The 17,264-nt window shown below is 40.6% G+C and overlaps 1 protein-coding gene across 3 annotated transcripts in view; it reads right to left on the bottom strand.

The window, feature by feature from the left end:
- The window catches only part of POU2F1 (POU class 2 homeobox 1), a 67,994-nt gene that overhangs the window by 30,026 nt on the left and 20,704 nt on the right, over positions 1–17,264 (bottom strand). For 2 of the 3 annotated variants that reach the window (XM_075854664.1, XM_075854665.1), the window contains exon 5: positions 6,107–6,226. The exons of the other annotated variant lie outside the window; for it this stretch is intronic. In XM_075854664.1, coding sequence (XP_075710779.1) covers positions 6,107–6,226 — 120 coding nt within the window. The remainder of the gene's footprint in view (positions 1–6,106; positions 6,227–17,264) is intronic. 3 annotated transcript variants of the gene reach the window in all.

Genomic DNA, 17,264 nt, shown 5'->3' with positions numbered 1-17,264 from the left:
ACGGGGCCCCCTAAACCCCGTTCTAGATTTTTGTGCTCACGCTGCCTCCCGGTCACGTCCTGATTACATGGTCAGGAGTTACAGAAACCGTGTAACTCGCAGAGTTATGCAGTTTTCTCCTTCATGGACGGAAGTCAAAGAGGGGTACAACGGGGTTTAGGGGGCCCCATTCTAGAGATAGGTGCGGGTTCCAGAGGTCCCCACGATGGATGTTAAGCTTACCGGTCTATAATTACCCAGGGAAGACCTAGAGCCCTTTTTGAAAATAGGCACCACATTTGCCCTGCGCCAGTCCCTTGGCACTATACCAGTCACTAGAGAATATCTAAGGATTACTAAGAGGGAGACAGAAATAACTGAACTAAGTTCTTTAAGAACTCTAGGGTGTAACCCATCTGGTCCCGCAGCCTTGTGCACATTTATTGTATTTAACTTAGCTTGGACCATATCTACATTCATCCAATTCAGTAGATCAACTGATATATTAACAGCACTGGCAACGGCTACATCAACTCATCAGCACTGGCACCACCTACATCAGCTCCTCAGCACTGGCACTGGCTACTTAAGCTCCATAGCACTGGCACCAGCTTCTCAGGACTGGCACCACCTACATCAGCTCCTCAGCACTGGCACCGCCTATATCAGCTCCTCTTTCTTCTGTTGTATATACAGAGCTAAAGAACTTATCTAGTAACTCTCTTGACCCAGAGTGACCAACTCCCCATTGCCAGTATTTAGGGGTACTACATTTCAGACCTCGGTTTCTTTGCATTTATATAGCTGAAGATTTTTTTTTAGATGTTTTGCTATTTGTCCACTTGCCTTTTTACATTTTTACAGAGTTTAACTCTTGTCATTTTCAAAGGCTAGAGTTGTACCCTCAGATTTGTATTTTTCAAAAGCCCTTTCTTAAAATGTATTGCCCTTTTTCTTTTTTTTACAGGGGGTGTAAGGGTATTATTACACGGCCCGATATTAACCATAAAGATGAGCGCCGATCAACGAGACAGCTCGTTGATTGGCGCTCGTTTGCTCCTTTCACGGGGAGCTATGATCAGTGATCGCTCGTCTCCATACATCTTCATGTTTACGCAGGGAGATGTGCTACCGACCAAGATAATGTTTACTGCTGCATAAAACTATACGATCAGCCGATGACTGAGCGTTTGTTGGTTCGTCGGCTGATCACTGCCCTGTTTACACAGGACAATGATCGGGACCGAGCGTTCAAATGGATTGCCCGATCATTGGCCTGTGTAAAAAGGCCTTAAGCCTTGTGGGGTTAATGTTTGTCATTTATACTGGTTACCTATAGGAATAAAATTAGCAGTGTATTTACTCAAAGTAGATTTTAAGATCTCCCATTTATCATCTGTACCATTATTTGTCCCCAGTCTATGTCATGAAGTTCAGCCCTCATCCTGGGGAAAATTGCCCTGCCAGCTGGTTTGTTTTTTACAGTATAGGTAAAATGTAACTATATTATGATCACGTTTACCGAGGTTTTCATGAACATTGACATTCCCAACAAGATCTGCATTATTAGAAATGACCAGATCCAACAGAGCTTCACCTCTAGTCGGGTCTTCCACAAACTGGGCCATAAATATAATCCCGGAGCACTTGGAACGTATGTGTGTATAATAAGATGACTCGTTATCCAGTGGTTGCGGTCTTACAGTCCAGTCGCAAAAAAAAAAAATTCTATGCTGATTAGTAGCTAATAATACATTACGGGCTGCCTATAGTCACCACTAGGTGGAGCTATGGAGTTTACTGCATACTGTGTTATTATGGAGGTCAATGTTTAATCAGCATGCATTAAGTTCCCCCTAGTAGTGACTGCAAGACGGAAGAACCACATGGACATTCATAATGGATTGCAGAACGACGTAAACTTTGTCTAGGTGGGTGGACAGAGAACGTCAGGTTGAATAATTAGTTATCGGCCATGATTTCACAACCCGACTCCCTCCTAATGGCAGCCGTTGGCCAAGGATCTGCCAGATCCCATAGACCGTGACACAAAATCCTATGTCTATAGCCACATTTTATATCCATCCGGCTTCTTTGGATGAATCACCTTGGGAAAACCATCTACAGGAAAAGTTGTAGCCTGTTTGGTAATCCCAATAATATCTGACCACTTTATTAATCCGGTCTGTACAGGTCGTAAACACCTTATATCTATACCTCCCTTAAACATGGTACAAACATGGGGTGAGAACAGAAAGAGATATAATCTATATATATAACTTAATGAGATATTTTAGAGTTCGTCACTCCATTTATCATACAGAAAGGGAAGGATCTGGCCTCGGAACCACGTTTGGGCCACGGTCTTAAAAAGGCGCCTGATGACAGGTAGACGTCTCAACAACCATCAGAATCTGTAGGACATCTACTCCTGTAAGGATCCACTTATTAAGAGAACAAGCATCTTTACGGACTTTGCATTGGTTTTTTCTCCACCTCTGGTAGCAAGGCAAAAAAATTCCTCCAAAACATCTAAGTTGTGTCTCCATGGTTACAGACTACAAACATACCCTGTGTAGTCTGACTCTGCAGTCATGTATTGCTTCCCTACCTCGGCCCCTTCTTCTAGACCACCTACAGACAGCAGAAGAGGAGACAGATGGAAAGGAGTAACACATGACTGTAGGATCAGACTGCGCACAGGCTTTGTCATGTGTAACCATGGAGACGCATAACCCTCCATAGATGCTTTTTACACAAACCGGTAGGGGATTTTTAATAAAGACTGAATTCAAAGTTTTGATGCATTGGAGCAATGAAAAAAGATTGCAAAAATATGCATACCCTTTAGGAATCATGGAGTCAACATCCAGAGATATTTTGGTTCGCACACAGCTGCACCGCGACAGGGATATGTTAATTAGCTCAGATTTGTCCTGGTTCTACATTGCAGAAAATCTCGGAATACGAGAGCAGAAGAAAAAGAGCGGCAGCGGCTCTCTCGACATGTAAGTAACACACCTCCCTTCCACAATGACACCCCCTGCCGCTCGCCCTCAGCCACACACAGCGAGCTCATTGACATTTATCAGCTACGATTGTATAATAATGCTGCTGCGTCGGCTCCCATCAGCGTGCAAGATTGGCAGTAATCTCATTGAGGATGAATAAACACAACAGAACGTGGAGCATATTGAGGAGATTGGAGATCGCGCCTTCTCCATGAATTGACAACTTGTCGTTTAAAAACGCGGAGAGATCACACAATCTATATACAGTGACCGTATACAATATATCTATACAGTAAAACCATGTGAGATCGAGGGGATCCTTTCCTATACATCCAGATACGATACATCAATTAGAAAAAGTATGGGATGCAAATTAGCCATTATTAAGGATTAAAGGGGTTCTCTCCTCACAAACCACCTCTAAGATAAGATCGCTGATCGCTACAGGTCCGGCTCCTGAAAACCAGAGCAAACAGATCATCCTGCCAAGGGGATCGACTTTACATTTCCCCCCGTCAGCCATAGCGAGAACCGCTGCTTGTTATCTGCTCTCCAATCTGGCTCATATAGGGGGCGCACTTGCCCGGCTGTTTCTTTAACTCACATAGAACAGAAAGGAGAACGTCGCGCACGTGCCAGTCCTCTGCTTTGCTTTTGTACGGATTTTGAGCTATTTTATGTTTTGTCTCCATTCATACACAGAGCTGCATTCAAAATTGTTCTGGTCGCCCCTGGAAACAGACAGCAGTTTAGCCCCACCCCGTTGTCAGACATGTGACTTGACCAGCTTAGCTCGAACTGATCTGAGCTTCCACAATGGACCACAATCTGCAAATTAACAAATTTGTCCAACATTTTACGTAAATAGTAACCACTGAATCCTGTAAAGTGGAGATTTCCCTTTAACACTCATTCTACTGAATCCATGTTAAAAATCATCAGTCTCCCAGTCCTACAAATACAAAATCAACTGGGTAAACCTGAATATGTCCAAGTAGTCACATATTTTTCCCACTTTTTCTTTCTAATTTTACACTGCACATTACCAGATTGCAATCCAACGCATTTCACACATTTGGCACAGGCTAGAGAACAGATGATTATAAAGTCTGGAAGTATTAATTATTTCAGGCATCAATCTGTGGAAATGACAGAACTTATTCCAGTAACCCAAAAAATAAAAAAGGAACGACTGAAAAATAGCGGAAAATGAATTTTTTTTTTTCATGCGCCAAAAAGGGATAGAGCATAAAATAAGCAGAGGCTTATACTCTAATTTTTTTTCTTAAAGGGGTATTCCTGTTCAGCAAAAAAAGCGTATGCGATGGACATTGAAATTGATATATTGTTCTAAATATCGTTAATGTGGAGTATCACCCCCATCTGGGCATGTGTGACCACTTTAGAGGAGTTGTCCAACTAAAAAAAACTGCTTCTCCACAGATGAACTTACTGGAGAAGTCTGATCAGTCTACGCATTTTCCCTGCAGTGGCCTCTGCAGGGGAAATGTAGTATTACATGGCGCCCATTCAAATAAAAGCAGCTGCAAAGAGTGTCTCCCGCTCTGGAGGACCTGTCCTGAATTACACAGACAACCCATTGATATGAATTGACGACAACGCCTAATTTCTCCTGTGGTGGCGCTGCAGGGAAACTTAAAGGGCTTATCCGGACAGCATAAACACAATCTAAATCATTTTATCACTACTTATAAACAGGCTTCTTAATGTACTTGCGTTTTTATTTTAGGATGTTCACACACTTTTTTACAGGCAGAAAATTTTGATCTGCCTGCACGCCGTTTGCCGCGTTCTCCCCAGGCGACCATTGAGCGCGGCGGGCAAAAACGCTTTCTCTGCCTCCCATTGATGGCAGTGGGAGGTGAGAGACGTAAACGCCCGAAGATAGGGCATGTCGCTTCTTTTCTTCTAACGCTCGCGGGGAAAAAAAACCGCCTCCGATTGAAATCAATGGGAGGAGTTTTCGGGCACTTTTGGCGCGTTTTCCGACGCGGTTTCCGCATCAAAAAACTCTGTGCGAACAGGACCTAAGGCATCTTCACGTTTAGGAGCTGCAGAGAAACGCTGCAAAAAGCATGCCAGATTTATTAGAGGAAACGACGTTGGAGACTGACTTAGGAAGGTGTAGGCGGACTAGGGGCGGAACAATTTAGGAGGACAGGCAGAGGGAAGTGGTGGGTGGAGATTAGTGTGCAGAGTAGACCGCAAAGCATCATGGGACATGTAGGAAAAGAGCCAAAGAACAGCGTGCAATCCCGTCTACAACCAGGAAGCCTTACAGCGTTTGTGGAGCGATATAGATGTAACGATAAGAACATATACAATTATTTTTAAAGATAAAACCAATGGAATTACACTAGGGAGCAAGGATGTATATGTTTGGTGGATCTTTTTTTTCTTTTTCTTGGGCTGCCGTCAGGTAACCCCTGCCAGGTTTCCCCACAGATTACAGATCATCACTGGGGGTCCCAGCAGGGGGACGCTTTGTGATCAGTTTATCGTTGGCGAGCTTTTCTAGCAAGTAGGGATTGTCCAAAGTGAACGAGCACTTTAACCACATTTATCTATAAATTTACACCCCATTTAATACAAAAAACCGTCATGGGGTTTTATTGTTGGCTTCGTACACCTATCAAGTCCCATCATGGCGTTTAAGAATAAGCACAAAAGTAAAATGTACCTAAAACCCACTGATCGAATTATGAAAATACAACAAAATCCTTCCCAAAACACAACTGCAAGGCTGGACCTACAGGGCAGACTTTGTTGCGGTGACCATGATGGACGGCGCCACCTCCTGACGTAGTTTCTAATGATTTTATATGGGAGAAAACTTTTTGGACAACAATTGGTTATTATTAAGACTAGACCCCCCCCCCCCCCAATCCCACCACAGTGAATAAACGAGCCATGTCATTGGTGCATGCACATTTTATTACTTCCAATGGAAACGCATCAGAGGAAAAATATGAAATAAAAAGGTGTAGCATTTTACTACGGTGATCCCACGGCATGACAGTCTGCCTTACAGCTCCAGCCTCCATTCCACTATAGATACACGTCTGCCAAATCAACAGTAGATCGGGTTTGCTTACCCCAGTGATTTGTCCACCGGCCACCATAAGCTGTGTCTGGGGTATGGCCGCCTGCAAGGAGGGTTGATGGAAAGGCTGGACTGCTTGTGGTGGCTCCCCAGGTTCTTCTTTGAATTTAGTCTACAACATAGAAGCCTCGATTACTCAAAAAGGCACTGCTCCTCCTTTACCATATGTATACGCTTTCTTTTCTCTGGTTTCCATGCCAAAAAGGTAACATTTTCAGCACCAGTTAGGTTCCCCTCTGAGTAGTATATTTTTTTAATTTTTCCAATGCATCTAAAATTTAAAAACAAAGCAACTTTGATAATTAATGGATAAAAACAAACTCCTACTGTATGGGTATACAGTCCCTATGCGGACCTATGTGTTTCCATGGTTACAGACTACAAATAAACCCTGTGTAGTCGGATCCTGCAGTTATGTGTTACTCTGCTCTCTCTTCTAGACAACCTATAGGCAGTAGAAGGAGTAATACAGGACTGCAAGATCAGACTACACATAAGGTTTGTTTGTAGTCTGTTACTATGGCGATACAGGTCTGCATAGGAAAAATATACAAGAAATAGTCTTGATTAAAAATATCCGATCTGCAAAGCTGCTGCATTTTTTATTTTTTTTTAGATGCATTGGAGGTAGAAAATATAAAAGGAAATGTACAACTTGCAACTTCTATGTGACCTTTATTCTACTAGAAAACAGTCACATCACCGAATTGCTGTCATTTTTATATTCACAAGGTAAACCGGTCCTCTCTCATGATTACTAGACCACAAGATGTACAATGGAGGCTACTTGTTATAGGTAAAACGAATTAAAAAAAAAAAAAATAGAAAAATAAATGGATTCTTCACGAACTGGCGACATTCCCGAGGTACGCGGCATTGTGTCCCTCTTTCTTAGATAACAGGTCATATATATATATATATATATATATATTTATTTTCTCTGCTTGCTGTCAGTGAATTGAAACATTCTTGTCTATATCTAGAAGCTGAAAACCTTCCCTGATTGTTGTATCTAATGGCAGAACTCGCTACAAGTGAGATCTGATACAATGTAACAAGTTGTGCACCTGTGTTGAGGGGTTTCCAGCCTCTGCTTGTTTCAATTCACAAACAGAAAGCACAGATTTTAAAAATGTATGCTGCCAGTGAACAGATACATTGTTTATATCTAGAGGCTGAAAACCAACCCCGATTAGATCTGACACAGGTGCTTGGCTCGCTACAGGAGAGATCTGATACACTGTAACAAATTGTGCTCCTGTGTTGGACATGATCAGGATGGGTTTTCAGTCTTGGTTGTCTCCATTTACAAACAGCAAGCACAGATCTTGAAACGGGTGAGGACTAGTAACACAAAGTATATTAGATTGTTGCAGATCATTTCATTATACATGGCTACCAAAGGATAACAAGGCACATTTTCTGGCTTATAGGATCTGAGAGAACACAGTCAGTAGATTACAGGCCATTGTGCCCAACTTGTGTAAGAATATAATAACACCCCCCTCTACGCCGGAGAAGGCGAATGTCAATGCTCGGCAGTCAGTGTTTATCTCGTCAAGAGATATTTACATGATCTGCTGAAACAAATCATAATTACGTAACACTTCCACATTGGCATTGTGCGGGTAATTGAATGAGGCACAGGAAGGCTGTTAGCGTGACATGCCCCGGCAGTGAACGTGGAAGCAACATGATATTTGTATTTGATGGCTGTATAAGTAGCCATCTGCTCCGAGACAAGGCCACTTAGTACTAATAGATTTCTCTGCTGCAGTCACAATACAAGGAGCGCGCCGACTTCCCACACCGCGGAGTCCTATCTGCTCCGTGACGCTCTAGAGGAACGATGCCTTGTTAATATAGTTCACGCTTTCCCATCTGTATTTGTGCCCGAATCTTTTTCCCAGCAGAATGCACCTTGCCAATAGGGAGCAACTCTAGGTTTTCTTATAAGGGTTTATAAATTATTATAATAAGAAAAAACAAAAATCGCTCCAATGAATCAAAAATTAAGCAACATCGCCATGGTAACAGACTACCAGCATAACTGGCGTAGTCTGATCCTGCAGTCATGAGTTAGGCCGGATACACACGGGCATGGCGCATCCCGGACGTGAAAAACTGCAGTTTTTCACTTCATAGATGCATCTGTGCTCTGCAGGACACGTCATCACGCATCGTCCATAGACTAGAGTCTATAGAGGGATGAGTGAAGCGTGAAAAATAGGACATGTGCTATTGTGTCACGGACCCTTCACACGGTCCGTTGAAACAACCGCCGTGTGAACGGCACCATTGAATCACATAGGTCTGTGTGACGGCCGTTGTTTTAACAGTCGTCACACGGACGTATAACACGTTCGTGTGAATTAGGCCTTAAAGTGAATTTACACCGGCAGATTTCTTGGCTGGTAACCAGCGCTGATCAGTAGTTGTAATCCATGGGACCGTTCTTATTGATCTGCAGTTACATCCACATTACAATGTAGAAAAAAAACCTTTGCATGCAACAACGTCCGGCAGAACCAGACTTCCATCGTACGGAGGATAAATATGAATAAGCTACGAATAAACACGAGAACTATTTCTGTGCTCGCTGCAGATATCTCCGAGCAGGCCGAGACCAGTTTGCCCCTAATCTTAACACCTTCAGGACTGAGCCTGTTTTGGCCTTCAGGACGAAGCCGATTTTTCAAATCTGACATGTGTCACTTTGTGGTAATAACTCCGGAATGCTTTTACCTATCCAAGCGATTCTGAGATTGTTTTCTTGTGACATATTGTACTTTAGGTTAGTGAAAAAATTTGGTTGATAAATTCAATATTTATTTGTAAAAAACACCAAGATTTGGAGAAAATTTGCAAAAATTAGCATTTTTCTCAATTTAAATGTATCTGCTTGTAAAACAGATAGTAATACCACACAAAATAGTTACTAGTTACCATCCCCCACATGTCTACTTTATGTTTGCATCGTTTTTTGAACATTGTTTTATTTTTCTAGGACGTTACAAGACTTAGAACTTTAGCAGCGATTTCTCATATTTTCAAGAAAATTTCAAAAGGTGATTTTTACAAGGACCAGTTCAGTTCTGAAGTGGCTTTGAGGACCTTATATATTAGAAAGTCCCCATAAATCACCCCATTTTGAAAACTGGACCCCTCAAAGTATTCAAAACAGCATTCAGAAAGTGTATTAACCCTTTAGGCATTTCACAGGAATTAAAGCAAAGTAGAGGTGAAAGTTACATATTTCATTTTTTTTTTACAAAATTCATTTGTAATAAAAAAAATTCTATACCACAGGAGGTTTTACCCGAGAAATGTAACTTATTATTTATTGCCCAGATTCTGCAGTTTTTAGAAATACCCCACATGTGGCCCTAGTGCGGTCATGGACTGAAACACCGGCCTCAGAAGCAAAGGAGCACCTAGTGGATTTTGGGGCCTCCTTTTTTTTAGCATATATTTTAGGTACCATGTCAGGTTTGAAGAGGTCTTGTGGGGCCAAAACAATAAAGACCCCCAAAAGTGACCTCATTTTGGAAACTACACCCCTCAGGGAATTTATCTAGGGGTATAATTAGCATTTTGAACCCACAGTTTTTTTTGCTAAATTTATTTGAATTAGTTTGTGAAGGTGAAAATCTACTTTTTTTCTGAAAAAACATAGAAATTTGTAATTTTTTCAAGGAATAAAAGAGAAAAAACACCCCAACATATGTAAAGCAATTTCTCCTGATTATAGCAATACCTCATATGTGGTAATAAACTGCTGTTTGGACCCACAGCAAGACTCAGAAGGGAAGGAGCACCATTTGGATTTTGAAATTCTGATTTTGCTGGAATAGTTTTCAGTGCCATGTCGCGTTTGAATTGCACTGGAGGGAACAAAATAGTGGAATCCCCCGGAAAGTGACCCCATTTTGGAAACTACACTCATCAAGGAATTTTTCTAGGGGTAAAGTTAGCATTTTGACCACACGGTTGTTTTGCTGAATTCATTGGAATTATTCTGTAAAGGTAAAAATCGACTTTTTTTCTGAAAAAAGGTAGCCATTTTTAATTTTTACAAGGAATAAAGGAGAAAAAGCACCCAAACATTTCTAAAACCATTTCTCCCGATTACGTAAATACGCCATATGTGGTAATAAAGTGCTGTTTGGACCCACAGCGGGGCTTAGAAGGGAAGGAGCGCTATTTGGCTTTGGGAGCTCAAATTTAGCTGAAATGGTTTTTGGGTGCCATGTCGCATTTGCAAAGCCCCTGAGAGGCCAAAACAGTGGAAACCCACCAAAAGTGGAAATTACACCACTTAAAGAATCTATCTAGGGATATAGTGGGCATTTAGACCCCACAAGTCTTTTGCAGGATTTATTAGAATTGGGCCATGAAAATGAATATCAACATTTCTTCCACTAAAATGTTGCATTTTTTTCAATTTTACAAAGGATAAAGGGGGTAAAAGCTGCCCAACATTTGTAAAGCAATTTCTCCCGAGTACGGCAATACCCCACGTGTGGTCATAAATGGTTTTTCATTAGAAAGTAATTAACCCTTTCTGGACTGATCCATTTTTTTCTTTTCCTTTTTAGTTTTTTCCTCCCCGCGTTCGAAGAGCCACAACTTTTTTATTTTTCCGTCAATAGAGCGGTATGAGGGCTTATTTATTGAGGGACGAGCGGTCGTTTTTATTGGTACCATTTTTTGGTACATACAACTGTTTGAGCACTTTTTATTACATTTTTAGCTAGAGCGAAGGTGACCAAAAAAACAGCGATTTTGCCGTTTTAAATTCTTTATTTTTCACGTGAGACGCTCCATACATCACCCCCCACTCTAAGACATGCTATGTCGTGGTGCGCGCAGGGGTTAATGCGCGGCGCATGGTGCGGAGTGAAAATTACAATTTTCCACTCATATGCCACTTTAGTGCACTATATGTTATGCCCAGTTTGTGCCACTGAAGACAAATACCTCATAAAATATTAACCGAGTTCTCCCGGGTATGGCGATGCCAGATCTGTGGACGTAAACTGGTGTTTGGGCACGCTGCAGGGCTCAGAAGGGAGGGAGCGCCATTTGGCTTTTGGGGCGCAGATGTAGCTTGGTAGTTGTTCTGTTTGGGGTTTTACTGGTGTTTCAGTTTGTAATGTGGGGGCATATGTTATCTGTGCGGGGTACATCAGGGTATATGTTATCTGTGCGGGGTACATCAGGGTATAATAAGAGGGTATAATAATGCAGTAAATAAATAATAATCCGCAGATATGTGGCCGGTGTCGCACTGATAAATGGCGCCCAATCTTATCTGCTTTTGGACACTCTGCACATTTTGCATCGCCATATTCTGAGAGCCAGAACGGTTTTATTTTTTCTCCACCGGAGCCGTGTGAGGGTTTATTCTTTGCGGTACAATCTGTAGGTTTTCATTGGTACCATTTTGGGGTACCAGAAATTTTTTTGATCACGTTTTATTCCATTTTTTGGCAAGCAAGGTGACCAAAAACCATCAATTCTGACAATGTTTTTTATTCGTTTTTTTATGGCCCTCACCCTGGGCTATAAATGACCATTATATTTTATTCTGTGGGTCGATTCGATTATGGCGATACCAGATGTATATAATTTTATGTTTTGCAGCGTTTGTGCAATAAAATCACTTATTTATAAAATAAATACATTTTTGTGTCACCCTATTCTGAGAGCCATAACGTTTTTATTTTTCAGTCAAAAAAGCGATGTAAGGGCTTGTTTTTTGCGGGACGGGATGTAGTTTGTATTGGTACCATTTTGGCGTACGTGCGACTTTTTGATCACTTTTTATTGTATATTTTGGGAGGGGTGGTAACCAAAAAATTGTGATTCGGGCACTGTTTTTTGTTTATTTTTTTTGCGGTGTTCACCGTGCGGGAAAAATAATATTACAGTTTTATAGTTGGGGTCGTTACGAACGCGGCGATATAAATATGTGTACTTTTTTTAACGTGTTAATTTTTTTCCTATAATAAAAGACTTATAGGAAAAAAAGCATTCTTTGTTTATGTCACTTATAACTTTTATTTTTACACTTTTTCAAAACATTTTTATTATCTTTTTTTTACTTGTCCCACTAGGGGACATTTAGACTTGCAGCTCTGATCGCTGCTGGAACACATTACACTACACACGTAGTGTAATGTGTTGTAACTGTCATTGTGACGTAACTGTCACACTGACAGGAAGCAGAGGAGGAACGGCCGGAGGCTGATCCTCCGAGGCTTCCGTACATGGCAACCCGGAGGTCATTGTCTGGCCTCTGGTTGCCATGATAAGGATCGCCAGCCCCCGCAAATACATGTGGGGGGGCTGCCGATCCGCTGTAAACCTCTTCGATGTGGTGATCGCAATCGACCACCGCATCGAAGGGGTTAATTGCCGATTTCAGCGGCGACAGGCCGCTGATCGGCAACGGGGAGAGCAGGGCTGACACCCTGCACAGTTAACCGCCGCTGCGGTGTAGCGCCGCGCGGCGGTTAACTGTTAAAGCGCGGACGTAACTGTACGCCAAGGTGCGCAAAGTTACTGCTCACCTGGACGTACAGTTACGTCCAGGTGCGGGAAGGGGTGCGACTTCCAACTTCCGGACCACTGATGACCTATCCACCGCCGGATGGGTGATCAATATATCATCGGATCGGGTCCGTCACCCGGATCCTGCACCGATCAGCTGCTGTGGCTGCCTGTGGGCACCGGATGTCGCCGCACAGTGTAGTGTACGGAGTCGGAAGCAGTTGGCTACATACATTGCACAGCGGCCGTGCAGCAGAACTGCAGCTCTGCTCCTCTTCACTTGAATACTGCAGCTCGACCACTACTCCATGACCGGAGCGAACCGCTTACGACGTGTACGTCCGGTGCCCGGAGGCGACCAGAGCAAGTGATCGGTACGGGGTCCACCGCACCGATCATACACTGATAAATCTGGCGGATAGGTCATCAGTTGTCTGTTCGTGGACAACCCCTTTAAATTAAAACGGATGGGGCGTTGCATGACACAGTGATTCCCTCCTCGGTGTTCTTTGAATCCCTGGGTCATGCTCCAGTTTTTTTCCCCCAGAGTGTTCCTTTAAATTGCCAGCTCTTGCTGCTGCCTCTGCAGATCCCCGGATATAGATTCTGTAGGACCCAAGATTTACAGACCATATAAAAAGTTCTCGATTATTGGTAATTGACCCAGTCACAGGTCGGCAAGAATAGAGCAGGTGGCATGATACATTTGCCAGAACTTGCCCCATCTGAGGCGGGTGGATTTTAACGTTAATATTTTGCACCAATAAACGGTGCGCAGCAACCGGGCTGGTAACGACCGCAAGAACGTCAACTTGTGTATTCCCGTGACGATCCTATAGTCCGCGATTAAGCGTTTATATAGAGCGACTTTACAGAATAAGAGCGTCTGAGAAGTGCCGCCTCATCCTCCGAGAACAGAGCCCCTTAAACGTGCCGCGTAATTTTGCCTAATGAAGACATTACTCGCAGTCACAAAGAATAGGCATCAGAATAGTAGATACAATTGATTTGTCGGCCGGGAGAAAAGCATTAACACTCATGAATGTGTCCCTCCTGGGAGCTCTCCGCCAGCAAACCTCCATTTATGTGTCATAATGTGAGTGATTGGGACTGGGAAACGTATAGACGTTCTGTAATACCGCGCATGTTCATCAGGATTCTGCATATAATCTGCGCTGGAAGGAGAACGGGAAATGGGACTGACAAGAAGCAAAAATCTGACCTCCAAATGACTGAGAAAATGTGGGACCGTTCCCAAACCAATCACGAAACAGAACTGCACCAGAATAGTGTGTAATAGCTCCAATCCACATCTACTGACCATTCACATATACACTAGTAGCATACGCTGAACACTCAGGAACAAGCAACTGCAGCGACCGTTATCCTATCTGTTCTCTACATTGTTATCCATAGGGGGCAGTATTATAGTAGTTATATTCTTGTATATAGGGGGCAGTATTATAGTAGTTATATTCATGTACATAGGGGGCAGTATTATAGTAGTTATATTCTTGTATATAGGGGCAGTATTATAGTAGTTATATTCTTGTATATAGGGGGCAGTATTATAGTAGTTATATTCTTGTATATAGAGGACAGTATTATAGTAGTTATATTCTTGTATATAGGAGCAGTATTATAGTAGTTATAGTCTTGTATATAGGGGGCAGTATTATAGTAGTTATATTCTTGTATATAGGAGCAGCATTATAGTAGTTATATTCTTGTATATAGGAGGCAGTATTATAGTAGTTATATTCTTGTATATAGGGGCAGTATTATAGTAGTTATATTCTTGTATATAGGGGGCAGTATTATAGCAGTTATATTCTTGTATATAGGGGCAGTATTATAGTAGTTATATTCTTGTATATAGGAGCAGTATTATAGTAGTTATATTCTTGTATATAGGGAGCAGTATTATAGTAGTTATATTCTTGTATATAGGGGCAGTATTTATAGTAGTTATATTCTTGTATATAGGGGGCAGTATTATAGTAGTTATATTCTTGTATATAGGGGGCAGTATTATAGTAGTTATATTCTTGTATATAGGGGCAGTATTATAGTAGTTATAAACTTGTATATAGGGGCAGTATTATAGTAGTTATATTCTTGTATATAGGGGGCAGTATTATAGTAGTTATATTCTTGTATATAGGAGCAGTATTCTAGTAGTTATATTCTTGTATATAGGAGCAGTATTATAGTAGTTATATTCTTGTATATAGGAGCAGTATTCTAGTAGTTATATTCTTGTATATAGGGGCAGTATTATATTAGTTATATTCTTGTATATAGGGAGCAGTATTATAGTAGTTATATTCTTGTACATAGAGGGCAGTATTATAGTAGTTATATTCTTGTATATAGGGGCAGTATTATAGTAGTTATATTCTTGTACATAGAGGGCAGTATTATAGTAGTTATATTCTTGTATATAGGGAGCAGTATTATAGTAGTTATATTCTTGTATATAGGGAGCAGTATTATAGTAGTTATATTCTTGTATATAGAGGCAGTATTATAGTAGTTATATTCTTGTATATAGGGACAGTATTATAGTAGTTATATTCTTGTATATAGGGGCAGTATTATAGTAGTTCTATTCTTGTATATAGGGGGCAGTATTATAGTAGTTATATTCTTGTATATAGGGGGCAGTATTATAGTAGTTATATTCTTGTATATAGGGGGCAGTATTATAGTAGTTATATTCTTGTATATAGGGGGCAGTATTATACTAGTTATATTCTTGTATATAGGGGCAGTATTATAGTAGTTTTGTTCTTGTATATAGGGGGTAGTATTATAGTAGTTATATTCTTGTATATAGGGGCAGTATTATAGTAGTTATATTCTTGTATATAGGGGCAGTATTATAGTAGTTATATTCTTGTATATAGGGGCAGTATTATAGTAGTTATATTCTTGTATATAGGGGCAGTATTATAGTAGTTATATTCTTGTATATAGGGGCAGTATTATAGTAGTTATAGTCTTGTACATAGGGGGCAGTATTATAGTAGTTGTATTCTTGTATATAGGAGCAGTATTATAGTAGTTATTTTCTTGTATATAGGGGCAGTATTATAGTAGTTATATTCCTGTATATAGTAGTTATATTCTTGCATATAGGAGGCAGTATTATAGTAGTTATATTCTTGTGTATAGGAGGCAGTATTATAGTAGTTATATTCTTGTATATAGAGGCAGTATTATAGTAGTTATATTCTTGTATATAGGGGCAGTATTATAGTAGTTATATCCTTGTATATAGGGGCAGTATTATAGTAGTTATATTCTTGTATATAGGGGCAGTATTATAGTAGTTATATTCTTGTATATAGGGGGCAGTATTATAGCAGTTATATTCTTGTATATAGGAGCAGTATTATAGGAGTTATATTCTTGTATATAGGAGGCAGTAGTATAGTAGTTATATTCTTGTATATAGGGGGCAGTATTATAGTAGTTATATTCTTGTATATAGAGGCAGTATTATAGTAGTTATATTCTTGTATATAGGGGGCAGTATTATAGTAGTTATATTCTTGTATATAGAGGCAGTATTATAGTAGTTATATTCTTGTATATAGGGGGCAGTATTATAGTAGTTATATTCTTGTATATAGAGGCAGTATTATAGTATTTATATTCTTGTATATAGGAGCAGTATTATAGTAGTTATATTCTTGTATATAGGGGGCGGTATTATAGTAGTTATATTCTTGTATATAGGGGGCAGTATTATAGTAGTTCTATTCTTGTATATAGGAGGTAGTATTATAGTAGTTATATTCTTGTATATAAGGGGCAGTATTATAGTAGTTATATTCTTGTATATTGGGGGCAGTATTATAGTAGTTATATTCTTGTATATAGGAGCAGTATTATAGTAGTTATATTCTTGTATATAAGGGGCAGTATTATAGTAGTTATATTCTTGTATATAGGGACAGTATTATAGTAGATATATTCTTGTATATTGGGGCAGTATTATAGTAGTTATATTCTTGTATATTGGGGGCAGTATTATAGTAGTTATATTCTTGTATATAGGGAGCAGTATTATAGTAGTTATATTCTTGTATATAGGGGGCAGCATTAGGGCTCGTCCACAAGCTCCGGAATTGCTGCGTTTTTTCCGGCCGTGATTTCGTCGGGAAAAAATGCAGCAGAGTACAGTAGCAGCATAGTGAGGGACATTTAACAAATCTCATCCACATGCAGTGTAAAATTTCTGAGCCGAAATTGACCTGTGGTGTGTATTTTTCGAACTGCAGCACGTCAATTCCTGCTACGGAAAGTGTGCAGAATTGCTGCGTTTTTTAGGGGAGATGTCTCCATCTCCTAACATTGAGAAAAACGAAGCATTTTCTGCTGTAAAAACCGCAGGAAATGGTGCATTTTTGCCGCAGCGGAACGCCTTTGACTTGCAACAGATTTGCTGCAGAATTCCGTTGTGTGTGGACAAGCTCTTATAGTAGTAAAAAGGTAAATTGTGCTTTGTGAGTCAAAAATGTGCTCACGGCAGCTTTGTCGCTTCGCGTCCCCCGCTCCTCTTGGCAGCTTATACAATGTGCATTACT

The sequence above is a fragment of the Rhinoderma darwinii genome, chromosome 2 (assembly GCF_050947455.1).
Source record: "Rhinoderma darwinii isolate aRhiDar2 chromosome 2, aRhiDar2.hap1, whole genome shotgun sequence".
NCBI classification, from domain to species: domain Eukaryota; kingdom Metazoa; phylum Chordata; class Amphibia; order Anura; family Rhinodermatidae; genus Rhinoderma; species Rhinoderma darwinii.
Note: the sequence above shows the minus strand (reverse complement) of the source record. Positions and strands in the feature narration are given on the sequence as shown.